At 41.1% G+C, this 20,561-nt stretch overlaps 3 protein-coding genes across 7 annotated transcripts; all 3 read left to right on the top strand.

Moving 5' to 3' along the window:
* The first annotated feature begins 127 nt into the window (after nucleotides 1–127).
* On the top strand, nucleotides 128–6,018 carry cdc16 (cell division cycle 16 homolog (S. cerevisiae)). 2 transcript variants are annotated; one of them, XM_058081104.2, is made up of 19 exons: nucleotides 128–227; nucleotides 301–372; nucleotides 509–563; nucleotides 1,183–1,280; nucleotides 1,450–1,488; nucleotides 1,567–1,704; nucleotides 2,665–2,824; nucleotides 2,912–3,006; nucleotides 3,298–3,431; nucleotides 3,517–3,596; nucleotides 3,678–3,727; nucleotides 3,809–3,882; nucleotides 3,975–4,100; nucleotides 4,571–4,723; nucleotides 4,849–4,912; nucleotides 4,987–5,048; nucleotides 5,171–5,306; nucleotides 5,397–5,483; nucleotides 5,744–6,018. In XM_058081104.2, exons 2-19 carry the CDS (start codon nucleotides 325–327, stop codon nucleotides 5,792–5,794), a joined length of 1,650 nt encoding a protein of 549 aa, XP_057937087.2. In that variant the 5' UTR covers nucleotides 128–227; nucleotides 301–324; the 3' UTR covers nucleotides 5,795–6,018. The 2 variants fall into 2 exon arrangements, with proteins under 2 accessions (XP_057937087.2, XP_057937085.2); XM_058081102.2 differs by having other exon boundaries at nucleotides 131–227; nucleotides 5,397–5,487.
* Nucleotides 6,019–7,122: 1,104 nt separating this feature from the next.
* Nucleotides 7,123–11,976, top strand: upf3a (UPF3A regulator of nonsense mediated mRNA decay). 2 transcript variants are annotated; one of them, XM_058081099.2, is made up of 10 exons: nucleotides 7,123–7,315; nucleotides 8,513–8,619; nucleotides 8,696–8,802; nucleotides 8,957–9,055; nucleotides 9,125–9,235; nucleotides 9,446–9,501; nucleotides 9,568–9,735; nucleotides 9,793–9,920; nucleotides 10,525–10,819; nucleotides 11,361–11,976. In XM_058081099.2, exons 1-10 carry the CDS (start codon nucleotides 7,184–7,186, stop codon nucleotides 11,550–11,552), a joined length of 1,395 nt encoding a protein of 464 aa, XP_057937082.2. In that variant the 5' UTR covers nucleotides 7,123–7,183; the 3' UTR covers nucleotides 11,553–11,976. The 2 variants fall into 2 exon arrangements, with proteins under 2 accessions (XP_057937082.2, XP_057937081.2); XM_058081098.2 differs by having other exon boundaries at nucleotides 10,525–10,831.
* Nucleotides 11,977–13,455: 1,479 nt separating this feature from the next.
* On the top strand, nucleotides 13,456–19,746 carry asmtl (acetylserotonin O-methyltransferase-like). Of its 3 annotated transcripts, XM_078795251.1 has the most exons (15): nucleotides 13,456–13,496; nucleotides 14,009–14,127; nucleotides 14,195–14,326; nucleotides 15,197–15,244; nucleotides 15,333–15,397; nucleotides 15,484–15,548; nucleotides 15,621–15,729; nucleotides 16,427–16,847; nucleotides 17,631–17,787; nucleotides 17,868–18,067; nucleotides 18,226–18,358; nucleotides 18,463–18,603; nucleotides 18,688–18,810; nucleotides 19,131–19,359; nucleotides 19,542–19,746. In XM_078795251.1, the coding sequence occupies exons 2-14, from the start codon at nucleotides 14,035–14,037 to the stop codon at nucleotides 19,334–19,336; spliced, it is 1,893 nt and encodes a 630-aa protein (XP_078651377.1). In that variant the 5' UTR covers nucleotides 13,456–13,496; nucleotides 14,009–14,034; the 3' UTR covers nucleotides 19,337–19,359; nucleotides 19,542–19,746. The 3 variants fall into 3 exon arrangements, with proteins under 3 accessions (XP_078651377.1, XP_078651378.1, XP_057937078.2); XM_078795252.1 differs by lacking the exon at nucleotides 19,131–19,359; XM_058081095.2 differs by having other exon boundaries at nucleotides 19,131–19,746.
* The last annotated feature ends 815 nt before the right edge of the window (nucleotides 19,747–20,561 follow it).

Genomic DNA, 20,561 nt, shown 5'->3' with positions numbered 1-20,561 from the left:
AACTAAACAATCCATTCGTGCCCGACACATGCGGAGTGGCTTCACTGGGAGCAGCACCCGAACGTGTCGCCAAACGTCAAACGCGTCGGCTGGGTGTTTCGGAGGCGTCGTACCCTGCAATTGGCTATAGCGTTCGCTCACTATGACGTCAGTATCCCCACACATGCGCACTTCGAAGGCTGCAGACCCTGAATTTGTATACGGCCGTGGTTTCACACAGTGTCAAGGTAGTAGCTGTAGCACATTAAGGTAACTTTGTTATTGGCTCTTTAAAAAATGACATATTTGTGTTATATCCAGGACTGCTGCGTATAACGATTCAACATGAATCTGGAGCGACTTCGGAAGCGAGTACGGCAGTTCATTGACCAGGTAATGGGTGTTATTTGGTAGTTTGCTTGATGCTAGCTGAGCGTTAGCTTGCGTTGAAGTGTAGTTAAAACTGCTGTCAACGTGCTTATTTTAACATAATAACATTGGAGTGTTTGGTATGTATGTGTAATTACAGCAACACTATCAAACTGCGCTGTTTTGGGCCGACAAGGTAGCATCTCTTTCTCATGGTAAGTCAATAAGCCGCCAGCGTGATGATGGACTGCTACTATCAAATTTGTTACAGATAAGTTATTGCTTAATCAGTATCCGGAAAATAATTTCGCAATTGTACGTTTCGGTGAACAATATTAATTCATAAAAAAATAAATTACTAAAAATGAAAGCTGCTGTGCTGTGGAGAGGACATCCTTGTTGAGGTTTGTCAAACGATATGGGACACATGTCTTCCCGAAACGGCTGCCATACCAACCAGCATGTTTTGTAGAAAACAATTGGAACAATTAAAAAAAAAAATCTCGGCAAGTATGCAAACAGTTATGAATTGCTTTTCATTGGAAATAATTCAAGTTTTATTTAAAAAAAAAAAAGAAAGAAAATGTAAGAAAACTGCAAAGGACAATGTAGAAAACACTATTGTGGCATATTTAATGCAAAAAAAACAGCAACAAAAACAATGCTGTTTATTTTCTGGGTCTCAGGAAGTAAAGGAACGTCATGTGGTCAGCCCCAGTGGGAACATTATTGATGCAGATTGTCTCTTTCAAAGTTGATGTTGCATTCAAGACCAAATTAAAATGATGTTTAGATTAGATGTTTACTTTCTATTTTTCTGTTTATGTCCTCCAGAGGATCCCCAGGACATCTACTGGCTTGCTCAGTGCCTTTTCCTGACATCACAATATCACAGAGCCTCGCACGCACTCCGATCCAGGAAACTTGATAAGGTATTTCCAAGAGTTATTTAAGCATTTTAAACAGTTGAAGCGGACCCAATGTTTTGGCTGATATGTGTCACACAGAATGTCTGCTTGTAGCAATGTTTAATTAGATATACATAGAAGGACATGTAAGTTTCATTGATAACTTTTGTGACTGTTATTCTCTCCAATGCAGCTGTATGGAGCTTGTCAGTGTCTGGCTGCACGGTGCCATGTAAGTTACTATTTAAGCATAATAATAGTGGAAGCTGGAGTTGGAATGAACTGATTTAGGGACTGTTTGTTTTGCTAGTATGCTGCGAAAGAGTTCCAGCAGGCCTTGGATATTCTGGCAGAGGAGCCAAGTTGTAAGAAGCCACTAGAGAGGAACACAAAGGAGGAGGTCGAGACGCCGGAGTCAAACAAGGATTGGGACATATCACCTGCCTCTGTAAGTAAATTTCAGTACTGAAAAATGTATTTCAGGAAGAAAATTATTTATTCTATTTATATCACACAATTTTCCCAAAGGGATTGTTAGCTAGTGGTGAAAGATGGCACTTTTAAAAATCCAAAAAGTCTTAGAACACTGCAGCCGCCTTACAAATGTCTATATTTTTCACAGCTGCTAACAAAACTGCATAAAAATTATTGTGGGACACTTCAATCCAGGCCGAATAAGTCTTTCAGGTTCTGAAGCAGCAAAACAGCCCTAGACCATCATGCTACCACCACTATATTTTACTGTTGGTACAACTGTGTTTTTACTTTTATGCCAGATGTAATGGGACACACATCTGTCAAAAAGTTTCACTTTTGTCTAGTCAGACCACAGAGTATTTTTTGAGGGATCATAAACATGTCTTCAGGCAAAATTGAGAGGAAGCCTGTTCTTTTAGTTCAGAAGTTTTTCGTCTTGGAACTTGCCATGTCGGCCGTTTTTGCCCAGTGTTTTTCTTATGATGGAGTCATGAACACTGACCTTAACTGAGGCAAATGAGACCTGCTGATCTTTGGATGTTGTTGTGGGGACCTTTTGATCTCTTGAATGAGTTGTTGCTGTGCTCTTGGGGTAATTTTGGTTTTTGTGAGGTTTCTGTTTTATTTATTTTATTATTCTCTTACATCACCTTGTTTTACTGCGGTTGTTTTAAAGTGTTGTTTGAAAGTTTAATTTGGTTGGTAACAATGGCATCAAATATACCTACATATAATAAGTGTCATAACATCAATAAATCATCTTGCCATTGAATCTTCAAATGTGTTGTAAATATACTAAATAACATTTGAAAACCTATATCAGCAGTAACTTCTGCACTGATAAACACACACATACCGGAAGGGGAAGTGGCACTTCAAAACAAAAGGTTCGAAAACAAGTGGACTCAAGAAACATGTTTTTATATTTAAGATCAGCAGCTCCATCTGCCTCCTGCGTGGCAAGATCTATGACGCTATGGACAACAGGCTCCTGGCCACCTCCAGCTACAAAGAGGCCTTGAAGCTGGATGTGTATTGCTTTGAAGCCTTTGACCTTTTGACATCACACCACATGCTTACGGCCCAGGAAGGTGAAGGCCTGTTCCAGACACGTTTTGTTTTTAATTTTCCATCCTGTCAGTCATGCAAAATTGTCAACCAATCTTTGTTTCTAATAGAGAAAGACTTCCTGGAATCACTACCTCTGAGCCAGCAGTGCACAGAAGAAGAAGAGGAGCTGCTTCGTTTTCTCTTTGAGAACAAGTTAAAGAAGGTAGAAGACTGTTGATGTCTTTTGTTACATTGGGGAGACACAAAGCAGCACATTTTTAATTTCTCATGTGGCTAATTTTGAATAAATGTCCATCCAGACCACTCTCTCAACTATTGACATGATACAGTGCAATTCCCACACCTCAAACAACAACCACAATAATAAGCATGTCTTAATTGATCACATACGACCGATAAACTGAGTGTAAAAGCAAATGTGCAGATTAACTAGTGTTGTGGTCTGTGAATGCAACATATTGCCCTGCTAATTTTTTGTGTATGCCCGCTACAGTACAACAAGCCCAGTGACTTGGTTGTGCCCGCCATTGTCAATGGTCTCCAGGACAATCTGGACATGGTGGTGTCTCTTGCAGAGAGACATTATTACAACTGTGACTTCAAGATGTGCTACAAGCTTACATCCATGTAAGTCACTGTCTTGTATAAATGTGATTTTGTGTGTGTGTGTGTACTGCAGCAGCCCACTTTGTCTTCCTTTGTGCCTTTTTAGGGTAATGGTGAAAGACCCTTTCCATGCTACCTGTTTACCAGTGCATATAGGAACGCTAGTAGAACTCGGAAAAGCAAACGGTAACACACAGTATTTGCATGAATCAATACTGAAATTTCAATTAAAAATATTTTTATTTATGTGTATGTTTTGTCCTGCAGAGTTGTTTTACCTCTCACACAAACTTGTGGACTTGTATCCCAACAACCCAGTAAGTGTTGCCTCTACACCACTTGGGTTTTCATTCATTTCAATTATGAGCTAAGACAAAAATATATATACATGTTTGCAGGTGTCTTGGTTTGCCGTGGGCTGCTACTATCTGATGGTCGGCCATAAAAACGAAAACGCCCGTCGCTACCTCAGGTATTTATTTATTAAGCCAGTGCACAATAAAGTGCACATCTAGGGGTAAGGCATTTGGTAATTCAATGGTGATTATTTTGCCTTTCCCACAGCAAAGCTACCACCTTGGAGAGGACATACGGTCCTGCTTGGATTGCCTATGGTCACTCGTTCGCAATGGAGAGCGAGCATGACCAGGCCATGGCTGCCTACTTCACAGCCGCCCAGCTAATGAAAGGGTGAGCTTGGAGTTCACAAATTTGGTTATGCTCATCTCAAATGTACTGGTTCCCTCCCGGGAACCTTTTGAAACCGAGCGTTTTCAGCAATCCCAAATGTCTTTCAGAGCTCACTTCAAAATGAGCAAAAAAAAATTATCGTTTATTGTTTAACATTTATAGGTTAGAAAAGTGGAAAAGGCATAATAGGTCCCCTTTAAAGGTTGTGTCAAACATGCCTTTTTAAAAAGGTTTCTGATTGACTAAATTGGCCTTATGCTGAGTGGTTATAGCACCATCTGTTGCTTTGTGCCATGCAGTCAACATTTTACTCCTTTTCCCCAAAGCAGCAGTCAAGTGGTGCAACTTTTTTCTTCACCATAGTGGTCAAATTATGCCACTGTGTTTTATCTTTACCAATAATAGCGGCCTCATTTTGATTAGTTTTACAAAACATAGTGGTCAATAATAGTGTTTGTTTTGTCATGTAGATGCCACCTACCTATGCTATACATTGGACTAGAGTATGGCCTGACCAACAATTCCAAGCTGGCAGAGCGCTTCTTCAGCCAGGCGCTGAGTATCGCTCCAGAGGACCCATTTGTAATACATGAGGTGGCCGTGGTTGCATTTCAGAATGGAGAGTGAGTCACTCTTCCACACAGACACACACACACACACATTATACAAATGCATCAATCTGGGAGAGCTCCCGTTTGTGGAGATGTTTAGTTGTGTAAAAACCTTTTTTCCCCCCACTATGCTCTAGCTGGAAGATGGCTGAGAAGTATTTCCTTGATGCGATGGAGAAGATAAAAGCCATCGGGAATGAAGTAAGTGCCAGCAAAACAAGTTATCTTTTTATTTTACAAAAGTGATTCAGCTGTTTTATTACTACTGTTTTAAGGTGACTGTAGACAAATGGGAGCCTTTGCTAAACAACCTGGGTCACGTATGTCGTAAACTGAAGTAAGTAACCCTGCACCATCCCTCTAATATCCAACCATTCCCACTTATCCTCACTATGGTTGCGGGGCCCTAGAATATATTTTTTTTACTATTGTTTTTAACTAATATATGTATTTCTGTAGAAAGTACGACCAGGCTCTGGAGTACCACCGTCAAGCCCTGGTGCTGATTCCCCAGCATGCCTCCACCTATGCTGCTATAGGCTACGTGCACAGCCTCATGGGCAACTTTGAGAGCGCCATTGACTACTTCCACACGGTAGAAAAAACAAATGGGTGTATAGAGATACTCTTAATTAAGAAATACTCTTAATACATATTTAATTTTGTTGGGGTGGTTTCTACGCAGGCACTTGGACTGAAACGAGATGACGCGTTTTCCGTGACAATGCTCGGTCACTGCATCAACATGTACATTGGCGAAACGGACGCCTATGTAGGTACGATGCACATTTTGATTTAATCTATTGATCTTTATTGGAATGCTGCTTGACTTTTAATTAGTGACATTGATGTATTGTTGCTTTAGCCCTATTTTGGTGTGCAGCCAGAACAGAGACATGCATGCCACTTTCTGTCGCTAAAATGTCTATCTCCTGTTCAGTGGTTGTCTTTTAGTGGTTTTCAATATTTTTCTTGTTTTATTGACTACTATATAACTCTTGTCTACTATCTGCAATTTCATCTGCTAAGCAGGAACCGACATTGATGACAAGGTCCAAGGCAGCATGGACACTCCGGCCCTAATCAAGGTACTCCACAAAACCGAGCCTGGCGACACGCTGGCCTCACCGAGGCTTGAGGACGCCAGCGCCATGTCGACGGAGACACCGCTGTCCAGTCAGGACAAGATGGTGCTGGACATGCCCCTGCGGTTGTCGTTGACACTGGAGTGCGACATGTATGAAAGCGACGTGATGTTGGACACCTTGTCGGACACCAGCACGTGATTTTTTTTTTCTTTTTTTATACCCACACATCAAACCTGGCGGCAGAACTGTCATAGCAACAGCTTGTCACAGAGACGCATGCCAGAAGATAAGCCAGGTTTTCTTGGGTTGTGCAGTAGATCCTGGTGTTGCCACTTTGAAGATATGGCAATGCAAAGCCAAAAAGCTAAGAGACAAGTTAGCTTGTGCCTTGTACTCTGGAAGGACACAAACTAACCGTATTAAATACACTTGTAGTCACTTTTAATGCTCTTCCTCTTGACAAGACCTGTGGATATTTACCATGGCATCAGAGCCATAAAAGCAGAAGAGAAGCGACCAGCAACTCAAGTTCAATAAATAATTCATTCATCTTTAAGGATTTTAGCTCATAGATATGTGTATGCGTCATGTACTGTACGAGAATGAGTATGAGAAGATTGCAATCAATATATTTAAATACATTTATTTCAATGCAGGTATTTAGGAATTATAAGAACAGTTGGGAAGTTTAATTAGTATTGTATTACAGTGTTCTCTCCTTTATTATGGGATATATTCCCAAAATAGGCCCCAATAAGTGAAATCTGCAAAGTAACAACATGTTGGTTTTTTTTTACAATAAGAATACATGTTTTAAGGCTTTAAAACCTCTCAGCGAACACTTTTATACTTTTCTCACACGGACAATAACATTTTCTCACACTCAAATTTCAAACATTTGTTTGACTTATAATCATCAACCTGGAGGTCCGACAAAGGAAATTAACCTTATTGCACAGGTGTCCTTTAGGTTGGTCACAAAAGGCCACTCTAAAATGTGCAGTAAGCCGGTCTTGCAAGACCTGTATAATAGTATGAATAGTATGAATTGAAGTTTCATATTAAATTGAACAAATATTTTAAAAAAAGATGAAGCAATGCAAATATTTTAATAACTGGACACCGTATTGTGATATAAACATGTATAGTACATATTTCCAGTTTATTAATTTACATTTGAAGTGATTTACTTAGCCTGCAGTAAGCCTAGTTTAAATAATGACTTTGAATTTCTTCCTAAAATAATATCCTTTGACGAAGCACCTCTTTGAAAAGTCGTTACAAAGGCAAACTGGGCTCGCGAGATTTGCTCCATCTCGCGAGAACACATCAAAGACCTACGTTGCCAGGGCAGGCGAGAAAAAAGCTTGAGAAATGGATCGAGATGAGGTCTGAAAAAGAACAAATGACAGCCACGAAGGACAAGGGTGTCGTGGAGATCAAGTTCAGGGACGATTCGGGGGAGCTGGACAACATTCCCAAGCAGAAAGAAGAGAAGAAGGAGGTTTTTACGAAGGTACGATGGAGGCGCCCTCTTCTATTATTGTTTATGTTGCTTGTTGGAACAAACATGGCGGACGGCGGGAGGTTTTCAGCACCGCGGACAGAGACTCACTCAAATACCTATCATTTTCCATACCGCTCGTTCTCACCAGGTTCGCCTGGTTATGCCTGAGTCAATTCCAGCCGACTCTTGGGCGAGAGGCAGGGTCTATTACCACCCGAATTTACCTTATTCAATCTTTCAGCTTGGCCAGTATTGGCACATGTATGACTTTTGTGGGAGATTGAGAACGTATACGAAACGTTTAACAACCTATTTTCACGGACATTCGGTACATCCCTACATTCCAAGACAAGACCAGCAGAAACAGCAATGCACACTGGTATAACTAGTCATGATACTACATTTTATGCTAAATAGGGCTAAATAGGCACCATACAATAATAAACTGGATGCAACTGGACACGGATGCATGTCATGATTATCTTTGTAGTACAGTCTTTGTATTGGAGGGGTTGTATGTGCTTGGTGTACCGAATAAAGTGGACAGTATCCTCCCTTAGGAAATTTGGGAGACTCACATAGCAATACTACTACTACTACAGTAATTGTGAAATTGGCAAAGCATGCTGGGTACTCCAGCAGCAGCTTCTTTGGACGCAACCATATAGTGAGATAGTTGAAGTAAAATGACATGTATCTTATCTTTAAATTAGGTCCCCATTTACATGGAGCCCAAAAAACTAGTATTATTATTATTATATTTTCATTTATATTATTTTTATCAACCGTGCATTTTATAAGCTGCAGGCACATGTGTCCGTTGTGTAAAACCAATACCTGTAAATGAAGAAAATATTTTTGTTTTGTTCATTTATTTCTACATCGAATAGAATGTTGAAATGTTAGTGTGATGTTTGAATGTTGTGTCTTCATTTTTACTTTCTGCTGATTGGTTGTTGATACGTCTTCATGATCATCATAAGGCACACCAAATTTCATCATCATCTTTTATGATCATTCAGTAGCTGTGAGTACCTACCTAAATATAGTACAATATGAAATGCATTTAATTCGGTTGAGAGCCATATTGTTATGTGTCGAGTACTGAAAGTGGGTGCTGTCATAGTTTGTGGTATTTTGTCATTCATTGGGTGTCTTTTGTAATTGATCCAGAATACTAATCAATATTTGATTGACTGATTGCAGGTGGTCATTCGAAGGCTCCCACCTCACTTGTCCAAGGAGCAGCTAGAAGAACAACTCAGCCCGCTGCCGTCCTACGACTACTTTGAGTTCTTCTCGGCCGATCAGAGGTATTTTTTCTCATCATATGAACATAAACACCCCTTTTTTAACTGTACCAACCTCTTTTCTCTTCTGTGTCCTCAGTCTGTACCCCCACCTGTTCTCCAGAGCCTACATCAACTTTAAAAACCCGGAGGACATCCTTCTATTTCGGGACAGATTTGATGGCTACGTCTTCATCGACAATAAAGGTGATGATGTGATCTTTTTCTATCAACTTCTTTCAGCCTTTGCATACAGCACTTTAGCACTCCTCTGTGAACAGCTTTACAGATGCCACAGCTCTCTTCAGTTGATGTGTATTGGTGTAACAGTGTCATAAAGTACAATGTCATGTTTTTTCAGGCCAGGAGTTCCCTGCTGTGGTTGAGTTTGCCCCCTTCCAGAAGATCTCGAAGAAGAAGCTCAAGAAGAAAGATGCTAAAGCCGGAAGTATTGAGGAAGGTAATGAGCTATTCTTCATGTGCTGCATATGAAGAGGCAGAGAAATGTAATGTCGATTCATCCCCTTAGACCCCGAATATAAGCGCTTCTTGGAGAACTATTCATGTGACGAGGAGAAATCCATGGCCAACCCCGAGACCCTGTTGGGGGAGATCGAAGCCAAAACCAAAGAACTTATAGGTAATGTAATTTAACATGCATGTCAAACTCAACTTTTTCATGGTGTAGTTTTTTTTACACCACGAGATGGCAGTAGCAGTACAGTACAGTACAGTATGTATCACAGGCAACATGATCATTGGAGCATTCTTGAATTTAGATTGAGGTAGCTGTTTAGCTGCATCCTCCTCAAAGCTGTCCCTAATATTTTGTATTAATATTTGGCTTCAGCCAAAAGGACAACACCCCTGCTGGAGTACATCAAAAACAAGAAAATGGAGAAACAGGTAAGACATCAATAAAAACATCTAAATGTTAGTTTTTTGTGATGATAATAAAAAAAATCATAACAGAGAATACGAGAGGAGAAGCGAGAGGAGCGCCGTCGAAGGGAATTTGAGAAAAAGCGTCAACGGGAGGAGGAGAAGAGAAAGCGGCGTGAGGAGGAGAGGCGCAAACGTAAAGAGGCGGACAAACAGAAGAAAAAAGACATAATGTCGGACAAAGACATAAAAATTAAGGTAAAAATATACATTTTGTATAGTGTTTCCTGTGATTATGTAAGAGTGGACTTACAGCTCCTGAAGAAGAGCGACCGTGATGAGGACGCTGACTCGGACCGCATGAAGGACAAGAGTGAGGAGACAGAGAGGGGAAAATGGGACAAATCAAATGGACAGATAAAGGTCAAGGACACCAAGGAAAAGTAAGCATGGTCAAATATTTTTGCTTTTTTCATGTTTTCTGATGCCACCTTACAAGGGCACTCCATTTTCCCAATAGGGAAAGTGTGATGATGACCATAGAACTACATATAAGTTATGTAGTCATGTAGTGTAGAGACAAAAGAGCTACAACCCTCGGCTTGGCTGCTCATCACAATATTAATACTCCTGCTAATAATAATAGGAAAATAGTGATGATAATAGTAAAAACTAAAAACTATTTCAAATTAATTTAATCAAACTAATAATTAATTAATTCCACGTTTAGCCTCTCATCCAGAGTCAGATGGGATAGGCTCCAGCTTAACCGTGACCCTAATGAGGACAAGTAGTAGAGAAAATTGATGGGCGGATAGAATTAAATTTTTAATTAAATTTAATTAATTAAATTACAGTATGGCCTCAATCATTTTAAAAATGGTTTTGTTATACTTTTACTATATAGTGCTAAACTTAGTTTTATACTACTATAAGTGCTAATAAAGTTAGAAAATTCCCGTCATTTACTTTTTGTTTTATTTCATTGTATTTTGATCATCTACTTTGAGGAAAAAAAGCAAAAATTGCAGTGGATGTCTTTACTAGAGGTCAGGCTGAGAGTGACAAGGAACAGCAGCAGCAGCAGCAGCAGTGCCGCAGACAGCGAGACAAGGATCACCGCGGTAAAGACGAGGAGAGGAAACGCCAGCGCCACCATTACGATTTCGACAAGTTCCCGCGGCGCAGAGACGAAACCAAGTGGGGCAAAGGCTACTGCCAGGACCGTGCCAAGAAGGAGAGCCATCACCACGTCTTCCCCTTTTGCCCCGACAGCGGTGACAAGCAGATGAAGGAGGACAGGGACGACCCCGGAAACAGGAAGGAGCGCCTCCGAAACAAGGTGAGCCAGAAGGTGAGCATGAGATGGACGTCGTATTTGTGCTTTTTTCAACTTTTGTTGTCCAACCTGGTGGAAACAGGGCAGTTATTAGGTGGAAGGTTGCTGCAGATCTGGATAGAGGTGCGGAGGTATCAGGTTGAACTTTTTGCTGTTACACTCCACTTGCATTGGGGGCCACTGGAACCAGCAGTTGGAGCAGTGGGTAGAGTGTACCCGAACAAAAGGGGACAGTTAATAATGGAAATGCCAAACAATGAGTACTGTACTGAACTACTAGTTAATTAGTTAGCGACCTAGTTCTAATTGCTACTGTAAGCTGAGCCACTAGTTAATTAGTTAGCGACCTAGTTACAATTGCTACTGTTAGCTGAGCAAATCTACTAACAGGAAAGTGGACTCTCATCAGTCAGTTGATAAGTTTGCAACAAACTGAACCAAAACAGTCATCAGTTTGTTAATTAAATACTGTAATGCACGGAATTGAATAAAACCATTTGGTGTAAACTCCCCCCTCCCCCCACCCCCACTGCTCTCTGTTCAGGACCGTCCGGCCATGCAGCTGTATCAGCCCGGCGCCCGCAATCGCAAGCGCATCAACTCGGCGGGCAAAGGGTACGACTGCATGCCGCCTGAGCCTGAAGTGGAGCGCTGTTTTGAGGTGGTCGCTATGGCAACGGTGATGGATAAAAGCTACAACAATAACGACGAGCACGAGCGCTCCGGATGTTTGTAAGAACTCTTATCGTCACCTTTATCAACACAACTGTGTCATATTTATTACCGTAGAGCTTGTTTTTATCCAATTGTGACTTATTTTCTTACGTAAGCTTCCCAGATGTGTCACCTCTACTCATGCGAACTAAACTGGTAGTCTGTATATTCATTATGGGTTAGTTTCCTAAGGACACCTGTGTATGTGTGTTTAATCCAGAGCAAATATTTATATATTATAATTCGAGAAATGTTTCTATGAGGAACTTCCCAGAAAGTAAACTATTTAATGCAAATTTAAACATCATTGCATTTCAACAACACTTCCAGTTATTGTCAGGCTATGCGAAAGCTAAGCTAATGCTGTTGTTTTCCAAGCTTTAGGTCTCTTATTTTGCACATGAATTGGCTGCTTTGTATGACAATAAACCACATGATGCACATTTTCCACTTTTCTGACCTGTAAATGTAAATATAAATTGGCAAAGTTTTAGATAATGAGGTTTGCGCATTTGGAAGTGGACCCCAATAGAAGTTTTTCAATGGCTCAAAACGCTCGATTCCACAGGGTGTTGCAAAACTGTTCCTTTGTGATGTCATAGAGGGGCACCCTTCCTTATGGGCAAGACTCTCTGCCCTCTCCCAAGCTCTGCTTCTCTGTTTAATTGCTAGCAATTGTAAGAGAAAGACACATTTGTGTAAAGACGCCACCGTCAGGCACAAGTGGTTGGAGTTTCCCTACAAGCAAAAGAAAAGCATTTGAATCTATCAACGGCATTTGCAGCTGGACTAGCTGACAAACTTGCTGATGCCCGACTCCTTTCCAGCGTTACTTCAGAAGAGAAAGCAGTAAGTAACCGTTTATCAGTGTCCTAAGTTTTATTTTGTGTAAGTCATAGAACAAAAGCGCTTGTCTGTGTAGCATTATATAGTGCGCATAAAGGGAGCAGAGTTGCTAACAGCCGTTTCCCACCACAATTAGTGGCTCTACTAGTAGTCCCGCAAAAAAACGTGTAATGACCACATTAGACATTACCAACGCTAAAATGTGTTGCTTTAGGTAGCTTTAGCTACCTAACATTGAGAAAATAATTTCATAGTAAATAGTAGTAGTACATAAGTATATAAAATTCAAGGCTTCATAGTTGAAATAGTTGTCCTATTGACGTCCCTTGTTAGCTAGCTCATATTAACTTGTTCTCTCGTGTAATGCACAGTAAAGGGAAAGAAATATGCGTTCATGTTTCACATAAGGATTGTGGATGATGGATAAAATTTAAAAAAAAAGTAGAGGAAACTAGCTGAAACTACTTTCCTCTACAAAGTAGAAAAGTCATTTTTGGTGCACTACGCTGTACACTGATAGTAATGTCATTCGACTTCCTGTCAAAAATCAAAAAATGTCAAAAAACTATCCCTTTAAGGCAAGCAGAAGGTGGTGTGAAAATGTAAAACAAACTTGTTTCCAAACACCACCAACCTTCCCCATGTTTGCCAAGGGTGTCGCCTCCAAGTAAAATTGTGCAAAATGTTAATTTTGTCATTTCATATATATATATATATATATATATATATTCAATATAAAACTGTGCACATGTTAAAAAGTTTACATTATTTTGTATTGAAAAACTTGCCTTGGTCTGTTTTCGTTTGGAACATGCATACAAGTTACATTGGAACTTCATGTTACAATTCACACTTCAACATGGAGCTTTCAAAAGGAGTAGGAAGCAGCAGAGTCAATTGCTAATACATATCTTTACTTCCTGTACAACATGTACTATATACCCAATCTGAAGAAATGTAAGTTAATGATGAGTTTGAATATGAATATGTAATGTATATTTATGAAGTGTTTTTTTTCTGTCGCCGTTCTTACTGTCTGATTGGTCAATCCGTTCGTCGCGTTACGTCATCACAAATGCGTCCGTGTGGAACAAGCAGTTCACTTCCTGTGTGGTTCTCGGTAAGTGTTAAACGTTCTTGTCCATTTATTTAGCTAATAGTAGTGCACTTAGCTAGAAAATAATATATTTTGCTTTTGCACGGTCGTGCTACCATCTATACAACTCAAAAGGAGCTTAAAATATTTTTTTGTCGGTGAGTATGAAGTCTATAAAGTGACATGTTAGCCGATATTGGCATCTAAGATGACTAAAGTTTTCGTTGTAAGCCAAATAAATTTGTGCTATATATTTTACGCGTAATAAAGGCGTCAGAGATACATGTTATGTTTTCGGGAAAAAAAAAACTCTGAGCAAAATAACCGCAAATTACGAAACTATGACCTTTTTACTCGTGTATTTTGCAATGCAGTATTGGAGCTGTTTTTAATTTTTATCTCGTTTTATACCACAGCTATCTACAAGCACTAGAATAAACACATTATATACATACATATGGTTATATTTGTAAAGCCAAAATGTGTGATATTTATATATTTGATGACATATTGTCATGTTCATTTACCTCTTTAAGGGCAGTGAGGCGACTAGAATACCAACATGGTGATGAACCCTGTCATCTCCAAGCTGGCCGGTAAACTGGTTGTGCTGGCGAGCTCATCTCCACGACGGCTGGAGATCCTCCGTAATGCTGTAAGTGTCTGGAATACGCCACAAAATATACAAAATACAAAAGTTAGTGTTTTCTCCTTTGTGGCAGGGCATGCGCTTTGAGGTGGTGCCATCCTGTTTCAAAGAAACTCTTGACAAGCGACTTTTCAAAGCGCCACAAGAGTATGCAGTGGAGACGGCCAAGCAGAAGGCTCTGGAGGTGACGCGGAGGATGCCCTGTGTGAGTTAACTGACCATTTGTGTATTGTTGTGGAGTGTAGAAGTGTAGATTTCCTCATAGTGACTGAAGGATGTACGTATCATACAAGTACAAAAACAGAACAATGTTCAAGTACAAAAAAGCAATTTTATAACAATGAAAAACTGTTATGTGTCTTTTGCCCCAGGCATACCACTGTCATGCGACCTATAGGAAAAATATTCCACCTTGCAGATACACACACGCCTTCCGATTTACAATGCATACAGAAATGTCTGTATATCTTCTAAGAAATGTTCTGTAATTGGCATTTCACAACAGCACATGGCGCCATTGATTCTTCAATTTAAGACCATTAGGACAATTTTTTCTCCCCCTCCATCTTTAACTAAGGTAACTTTTGAGACCAGTAACTCCCATGTAGATACTTGTTTGACAGGAAACAAAACCATTTTCCAACAGTGGTAACTCAGAAATGAAAATGTGAAAATGGCCTTGCACAGCATGACTTACATTGAGCACTATGAGCAGCCAGCAGAGAGACCAGAGCACAGTGATGGGGAGGGGGGGAAGTTACTTCCTGCTTTTGTCTTCACTGCTTCACATTAATGTATTAATTTCAGCATTCAAGAATAAAACAGATCGCAGTTCAAAAAAAAATGTGACCCATTACAACAAAAGTAATGCCATTTTTTAAATCAGCACCCTAAAATTAGCTAAAAGTTGTTAGTTAATTAGCTAAAAATGTTTTTCATTGTTGTTTCTGCAATGTTATAATTTTTTGTAAACCCCTGATATCAAAGAAAAATATTGAAAGACAGGTTATATATATACTATATATATATTTTTTTAATCCCCGATATGGAGTAACATGAATTTTGTCTGTTTTAGAACCACCGAAAGATGCCAGACATTGTGATTGGAGCTGACACCATCGTGGTAATTATGGTTATTGTGCAATAATGCATCATATTATGCTGTTTTATTTCACGTTATTTGTTTACACCTCTGCCATAAATGTGTGTAGACTGTAGATGGAATGATATTGGAGAAGCCACGAGACAAGCAAGATGCATACAGGATGCTGTCAAGGTCGAGTTGATTTATAGATAGCCTAGATGGTTAACAGCTATATGGATGGATGGATTAGTAACGGTTTCTCCTCTGTTCTACTGCAGTTTGAGTGGTAAAGAGCACAGTGTCTTCACAGGGGTCGCCATTGTCCTCTGCCATGAGAATGAAAGTAAGTGGGGTTGCATCAGACTTTTTGGCACTTTAAACACAAATCTAAAATTGGCACTTTTTTTTATCCCAGATGAGGAGGTGGATTACCAGATAGTGGACTTCTATGAAGAAACAAAGGTTAAGTTTGCAGACCTTTCTGAGGACATGCTGTGGGAGTACATCGACAGCGGTGAACCCATGTGAGTGTTGATGAGCAGAGGGAAGAGGTCATGCAATCGCGTGACACTTTTGGACTTTGAGCTGTTTTTTTATGTCTGTTTAGACGAACTTTAGCCTTGTTGGCATTTGACAGAAGAGACAATTTTAGGCTCTTACCGAAATAAAACATCTTAGTCAAAGATAACATAAAATCAAATGTTAGGAGTTTCTTGTTTTTTTACTGGACAGAGTACTTCCTGTGGTGGCTGTGTATTGTATTGTAGTGTATTGTAGTGGTGCCTTTAAAGGTCTTTATACTCGTACTAACCAATATAGAAGACATAGTTAAAGTAAATAAAGCATTTAAGATGAAGAACCCCTGCTTGTGTGTGAGGACAGGAGGTGACGACGTACTGTCAGAGTTGAGTTTTAGTTTGTCACGGGTTATGGCCCCAACAGTAATCTGTGTTGTTATTATTATTGTTTATTGTGAGATCATTTAAATCTGCACTAAATGCCTTTCCTGGCGATAACATCCGGCGTCTTATACATTGGAAATTACGGTAATTGGGATTAGATTTCACAAATTATTATCTGAAGGTAAACTGCACTTTTTAAAAAATCTTTAGATTGCATAGAAAAGAGAAAGACGTGTGTTCAAGCAAAGCAATTTTCCAAAAAGTGCAGTTTTCTTTTAAGTACTTTCATATTGATTGAAGGTGTGTGTATCTGTATTAGGGACAAGGCAGGCGGCTATGGCATCCAGGCGCTAGGCGGCATGTTGGTGGAGTACGTGCATGGAGACTTCCTTAACGTTGTGGGCTTCCCCCTCAACCACTTCTGCAAACAGCTGGACATCATTTACAACTGCCCTCCCTCTTCCTCCGATGGCCAACACGGTTCTTGCCATGGCGATGCTGCCCCCTGTTCAGTATCAACTCCTCCTCCACTTACCCCATCAGCGACACACACGGCACAAACTGCATGCGGTGAGTCTGGGCATGCAGAGGTCAGACACTCTGAGGAAACACTACCATTGACCACCAGCAGGGGGCAGTTAATAAATGAGATCCACCAGAGAGAGTGTGAGGACAGTGAAGAAGCCAGAGAGGACTTGCAGAGAATCATTCAACTGATTGATGGATTCAAAGCCTCAAAGGTAAGCGGAGATTATTTCAGTGTTACATGTGTGTCCTGAGTGAATTCTGTTCCTGCAATGGCGATGTTAAGTTCTGTTTTAGTCTTAAGTCAGTGGTCATAATAGTCTTGACTTGCGTGCCATCTGAAGAGTCTGCCACACGCTTGGGAGACACATTGATGGGGAAAAATTGTATTGTGTTCTTTTGTGGTTAATTGAATATTATTTACCTGATTGTGAATTGAGACTATGAGACTTTATGTACTACTCACAAGGAATTAGGGATATTTCATACATTTTAAGATTAACCTAAAATGTACTACTACAGTGGTATGAAAAAGTTTGGGCACCCCTGTCCCAAGGCCTACATAGTCGCGTGAGGTATACGAAAGCACAATTGGACAAGCCAGCTTCACTTTGGAATAAGATGCGGTGGACTGATGAAACTAAAATGGAGTTATTTGGACATAACATGGGGCAGTATGCATGGCGGATGAAGAACACAGCATTCCAAGACACTTGCTACCCACAGTAACATTTGGTGGTGTTTCCATCATGCTGTGGGGCCAGTGCAGTTAGTATGCATCCGACTTCCACTGGCCAGCACCTTGCCTTTCAGCCTCTTCTGTGGCAATCGCTGACTAGGCTGTCGCACTTTCCTTTTTTCCATTCAAACGCCTCCTCCACACGTTATTCCCATGGCGCTGTAGGCTCCAGCATAATGATGTCTTTTGTTGCCTCTGACACCAGGATGATCATGCCTGAGGGTGGTCTTTGATGACATGCTGTCCAAAATGCTTTCAGGCGCTGTTTACTGCCTCCAGCTTGGGCATATTTGACTTGCTCCAGCGCAAGCCGGCTCTTGATGCAGCTCAGGTGGCCCACGAGCTGAAAACCTCCATAAAGGGAATGCAGTGTCTGTTGGAAGCATGTGTCTCGCTAAATTTGCTCAAGACTCAAAGTTTGTCAGATTTTTTTCCTCTCATCTTCCCCAAATCAAGTATCTTTTTATTGTCCTCATGTTTTATTTTCTACTTCCAGACTGTGAGGCGCCTGTGTATGAGAACACAGACCTGGCCAAACGATTTCTGCTGTCTGACGCTCGGTGGTCCCTGCTGGGCCATATCGCGCACTACAACGACACCGTGTGGCCACTCTTCCACCACCTGGACAGCGCTGTGAAGGAAGGCAACCACCAACACCATAAGGCCTTCGGAAAGAAATGCGGTGTCTTATTTCAGGTAAAGTTGAGCCATTTGTTATGTTAATTTAATTAAATTTGGAGTGCCTGAGGCAGTGGGAAAAAAATCAGCAACAGAATCAATATTGTAATAACAATAAGTAGCAAACTACATCCTCCCTGGGAGAGATTACAATGTTGTGTCTTTTGGTTTTCCAGGACACAATCTATAGCAGCGAGGAGATCCAATTGAAGTTCATGAAGGCCATGCACAGCCTCGCCAAAGTAAGTGGAAGAGCGGTGGCCACAGCCTTCGACTTATCCGCTTTTAAGACCGCCTGCGACCTCGGAGGTAACAGTGTGAACATCTCGGAACTTTTAAGTTCAATACTCACAAGAATCATTTTGAACACAAGTCGTGAGACCTCATTTTGAATTGTCATCTGTTTTTGTAAGGCTGTACAGGTGCCATGGCATCTGAGTTCACCAAAGCTCACCCTGAGATGTGTGTGACAGTGTTTGACTTACCATCCGTTGTCGAAATGAGTCAACATTTCCATCCGCCATGCGCTGAAGACAGGGTCACGTTTGTGTCAGGTATTCGTATTAATTGTTATCATAAAGTCGATCAAACAAACCACCAAGTACCCTAATTCATCTCTTTACACACGACACCAACAGGAGACTTCTTCAAAGACGATTTACCCAAAGCGGACTTGTACATCCTGGCTAGAATTCTCCATGACTGGTCTGATGAGAAAGTTCACATACTGCTCGGCAGAATCGCAGATGTGTGCACGCCAGGTAAACGCCACAACAAAAGCAGAAAATGCACACTTAAGTCACGCTCCCAGTGTGATGGTTTCCATCAGGGATAAACAGCTTCACACTAATGCTAGCTTACCCTGCTGCCGTGCTACTGCAGTATTATACTCCACAGTACACTACAGGGAAAACTGACTGGTTTGTTATGCAATGCTGTATGATAACCGAGGCAAAATGTTCTACAAAAAACAAACATGAAAACTGCAGTGGAAACCGAGGTTTGACTGTACTGATACGGTAATGAAACTGAGATTTGGTTTATTAAGGCTATGAAGCCTCGATAAAATCTGTACGCCCAGGTTGCGGACTCCTGCTCAGTGAGATCTTCCTGAACGAGAATAGAACAGGGCCGAGTCGTGGGCTGCTTCAGGCCCTCAGCATGAGCGAGGGCAGGCAGAGGAGCGCTGGCGAATATGGCCTGCTTTTGAAGAGCCACGCTTTCATCACCACGGGCATCAAACAGACAGACAATCTTCTGGATGCGATGCTCTGCGTTAAAGTGTAACTTCAACCACCGCTGCAACAAAGGTCAGGTCAACAATTCACAAGTCAAAGAAGACATGGAGCAGGTCTAGAAACACTAAACCCTACGTTAGAAAGCAGTTTGACAACAGAGGCAAGGAAAAACCATGAGTGTGAACTTTACACAATTAGGTATATAACATGCAACGCTGAGATACTGTCCGACTTCCTATGCACTCAACGTACAGGCTGCGCAGTTCTCATCGCGGAGACCATGTTGGATGATTCCCCTTACGCTACACTGCAATCCCTCAACATGCTGGTCAACACTGAGGGCCTGGAGAGGACGCAGCGCCAGTATGCAGACTTGCTGGGAAAACACGGATTTGGGAGGGAGAGCAGGGTTCATACCATGAACTTTCTGGATGCTTTAATTGCCTTTAAACTGTAAAACTGAACTGTAAACTGAAAAACACCTTTTATTCCCTTAATTGGGCAGAAGAAGTGTCACCATTATCAATGTTCACAGAAATCTGCGTCTTTTAGGTTATGCAAAGCATAGAAAACACAATGCACCCCATTGGACATCTTCTGGATTTTTAAATTTTTTATACTGACTGGTTTTCTGACACCTCCGGACCACCCCCAATACACTTAAACTGCACATTTTGGAGTGGCCTGTCATTGTGGCCAACCTAAGGCACATCTGTCCAGTATTAATCCTGTCTAATCAGCATCCTGCTATGCTACATGTGTGAGGTGGATAGAGTTTGAATCATGAATGATGAATACTCACTAAAACAGTATTTGTGAAAGATAGGCCTTTTGTGCACATACAAAAAAAAATTAGATCTTTTGGAATATATGGCGGGCTGCATGGCGGTTGAGTGGTTAGTGCGCAGACCTGACAGCTAGGAGACCTGGGTTCAATTCCACCCTCTGTCATCTCTGTGTGGAGTTTGCATGTTCTCCCCGTGCATGCGTGGGTTTTCTCCGGGTATTCCGGTTTCCTCCCACATTCCAAAAACATGCAAGGTTAATTGGCGACTCCAAATTGTCCATAGGTATGAATGTGAGTGTGAATGGTTGTTTGTCTATATGTGCCCTGTGATTGGCTGGCGACCAGTCCAGGGTGTACCCCGCCTCTCGCCCAAAGACAGCTGGGATAGGCTCCAGCACCCCCGCGACCCTCGTGAGAATAAGCGGAAGAAAATGAATGAATGAATGGAATATATGGCGATTCGATTATTGCCCTCTCGCTATATCAT

This window comes from Doryrhamphus excisus, linkage group LG12 (genome assembly GCF_037039965.1).
Source record: "Doryrhamphus excisus strain RoL-2023G ecotype Guam linkage group LG12, RoL_Dexc_Guam_v1.1, whole genome shotgun sequence".
Classification (NCBI taxonomy): Eukaryota; Metazoa; Chordata; class Actinopteri; order Syngnathiformes; family Syngnathidae; genus Doryrhamphus; species Doryrhamphus excisus.
This window is presented reverse-complemented; position numbering and strand designations above follow the sequence as displayed.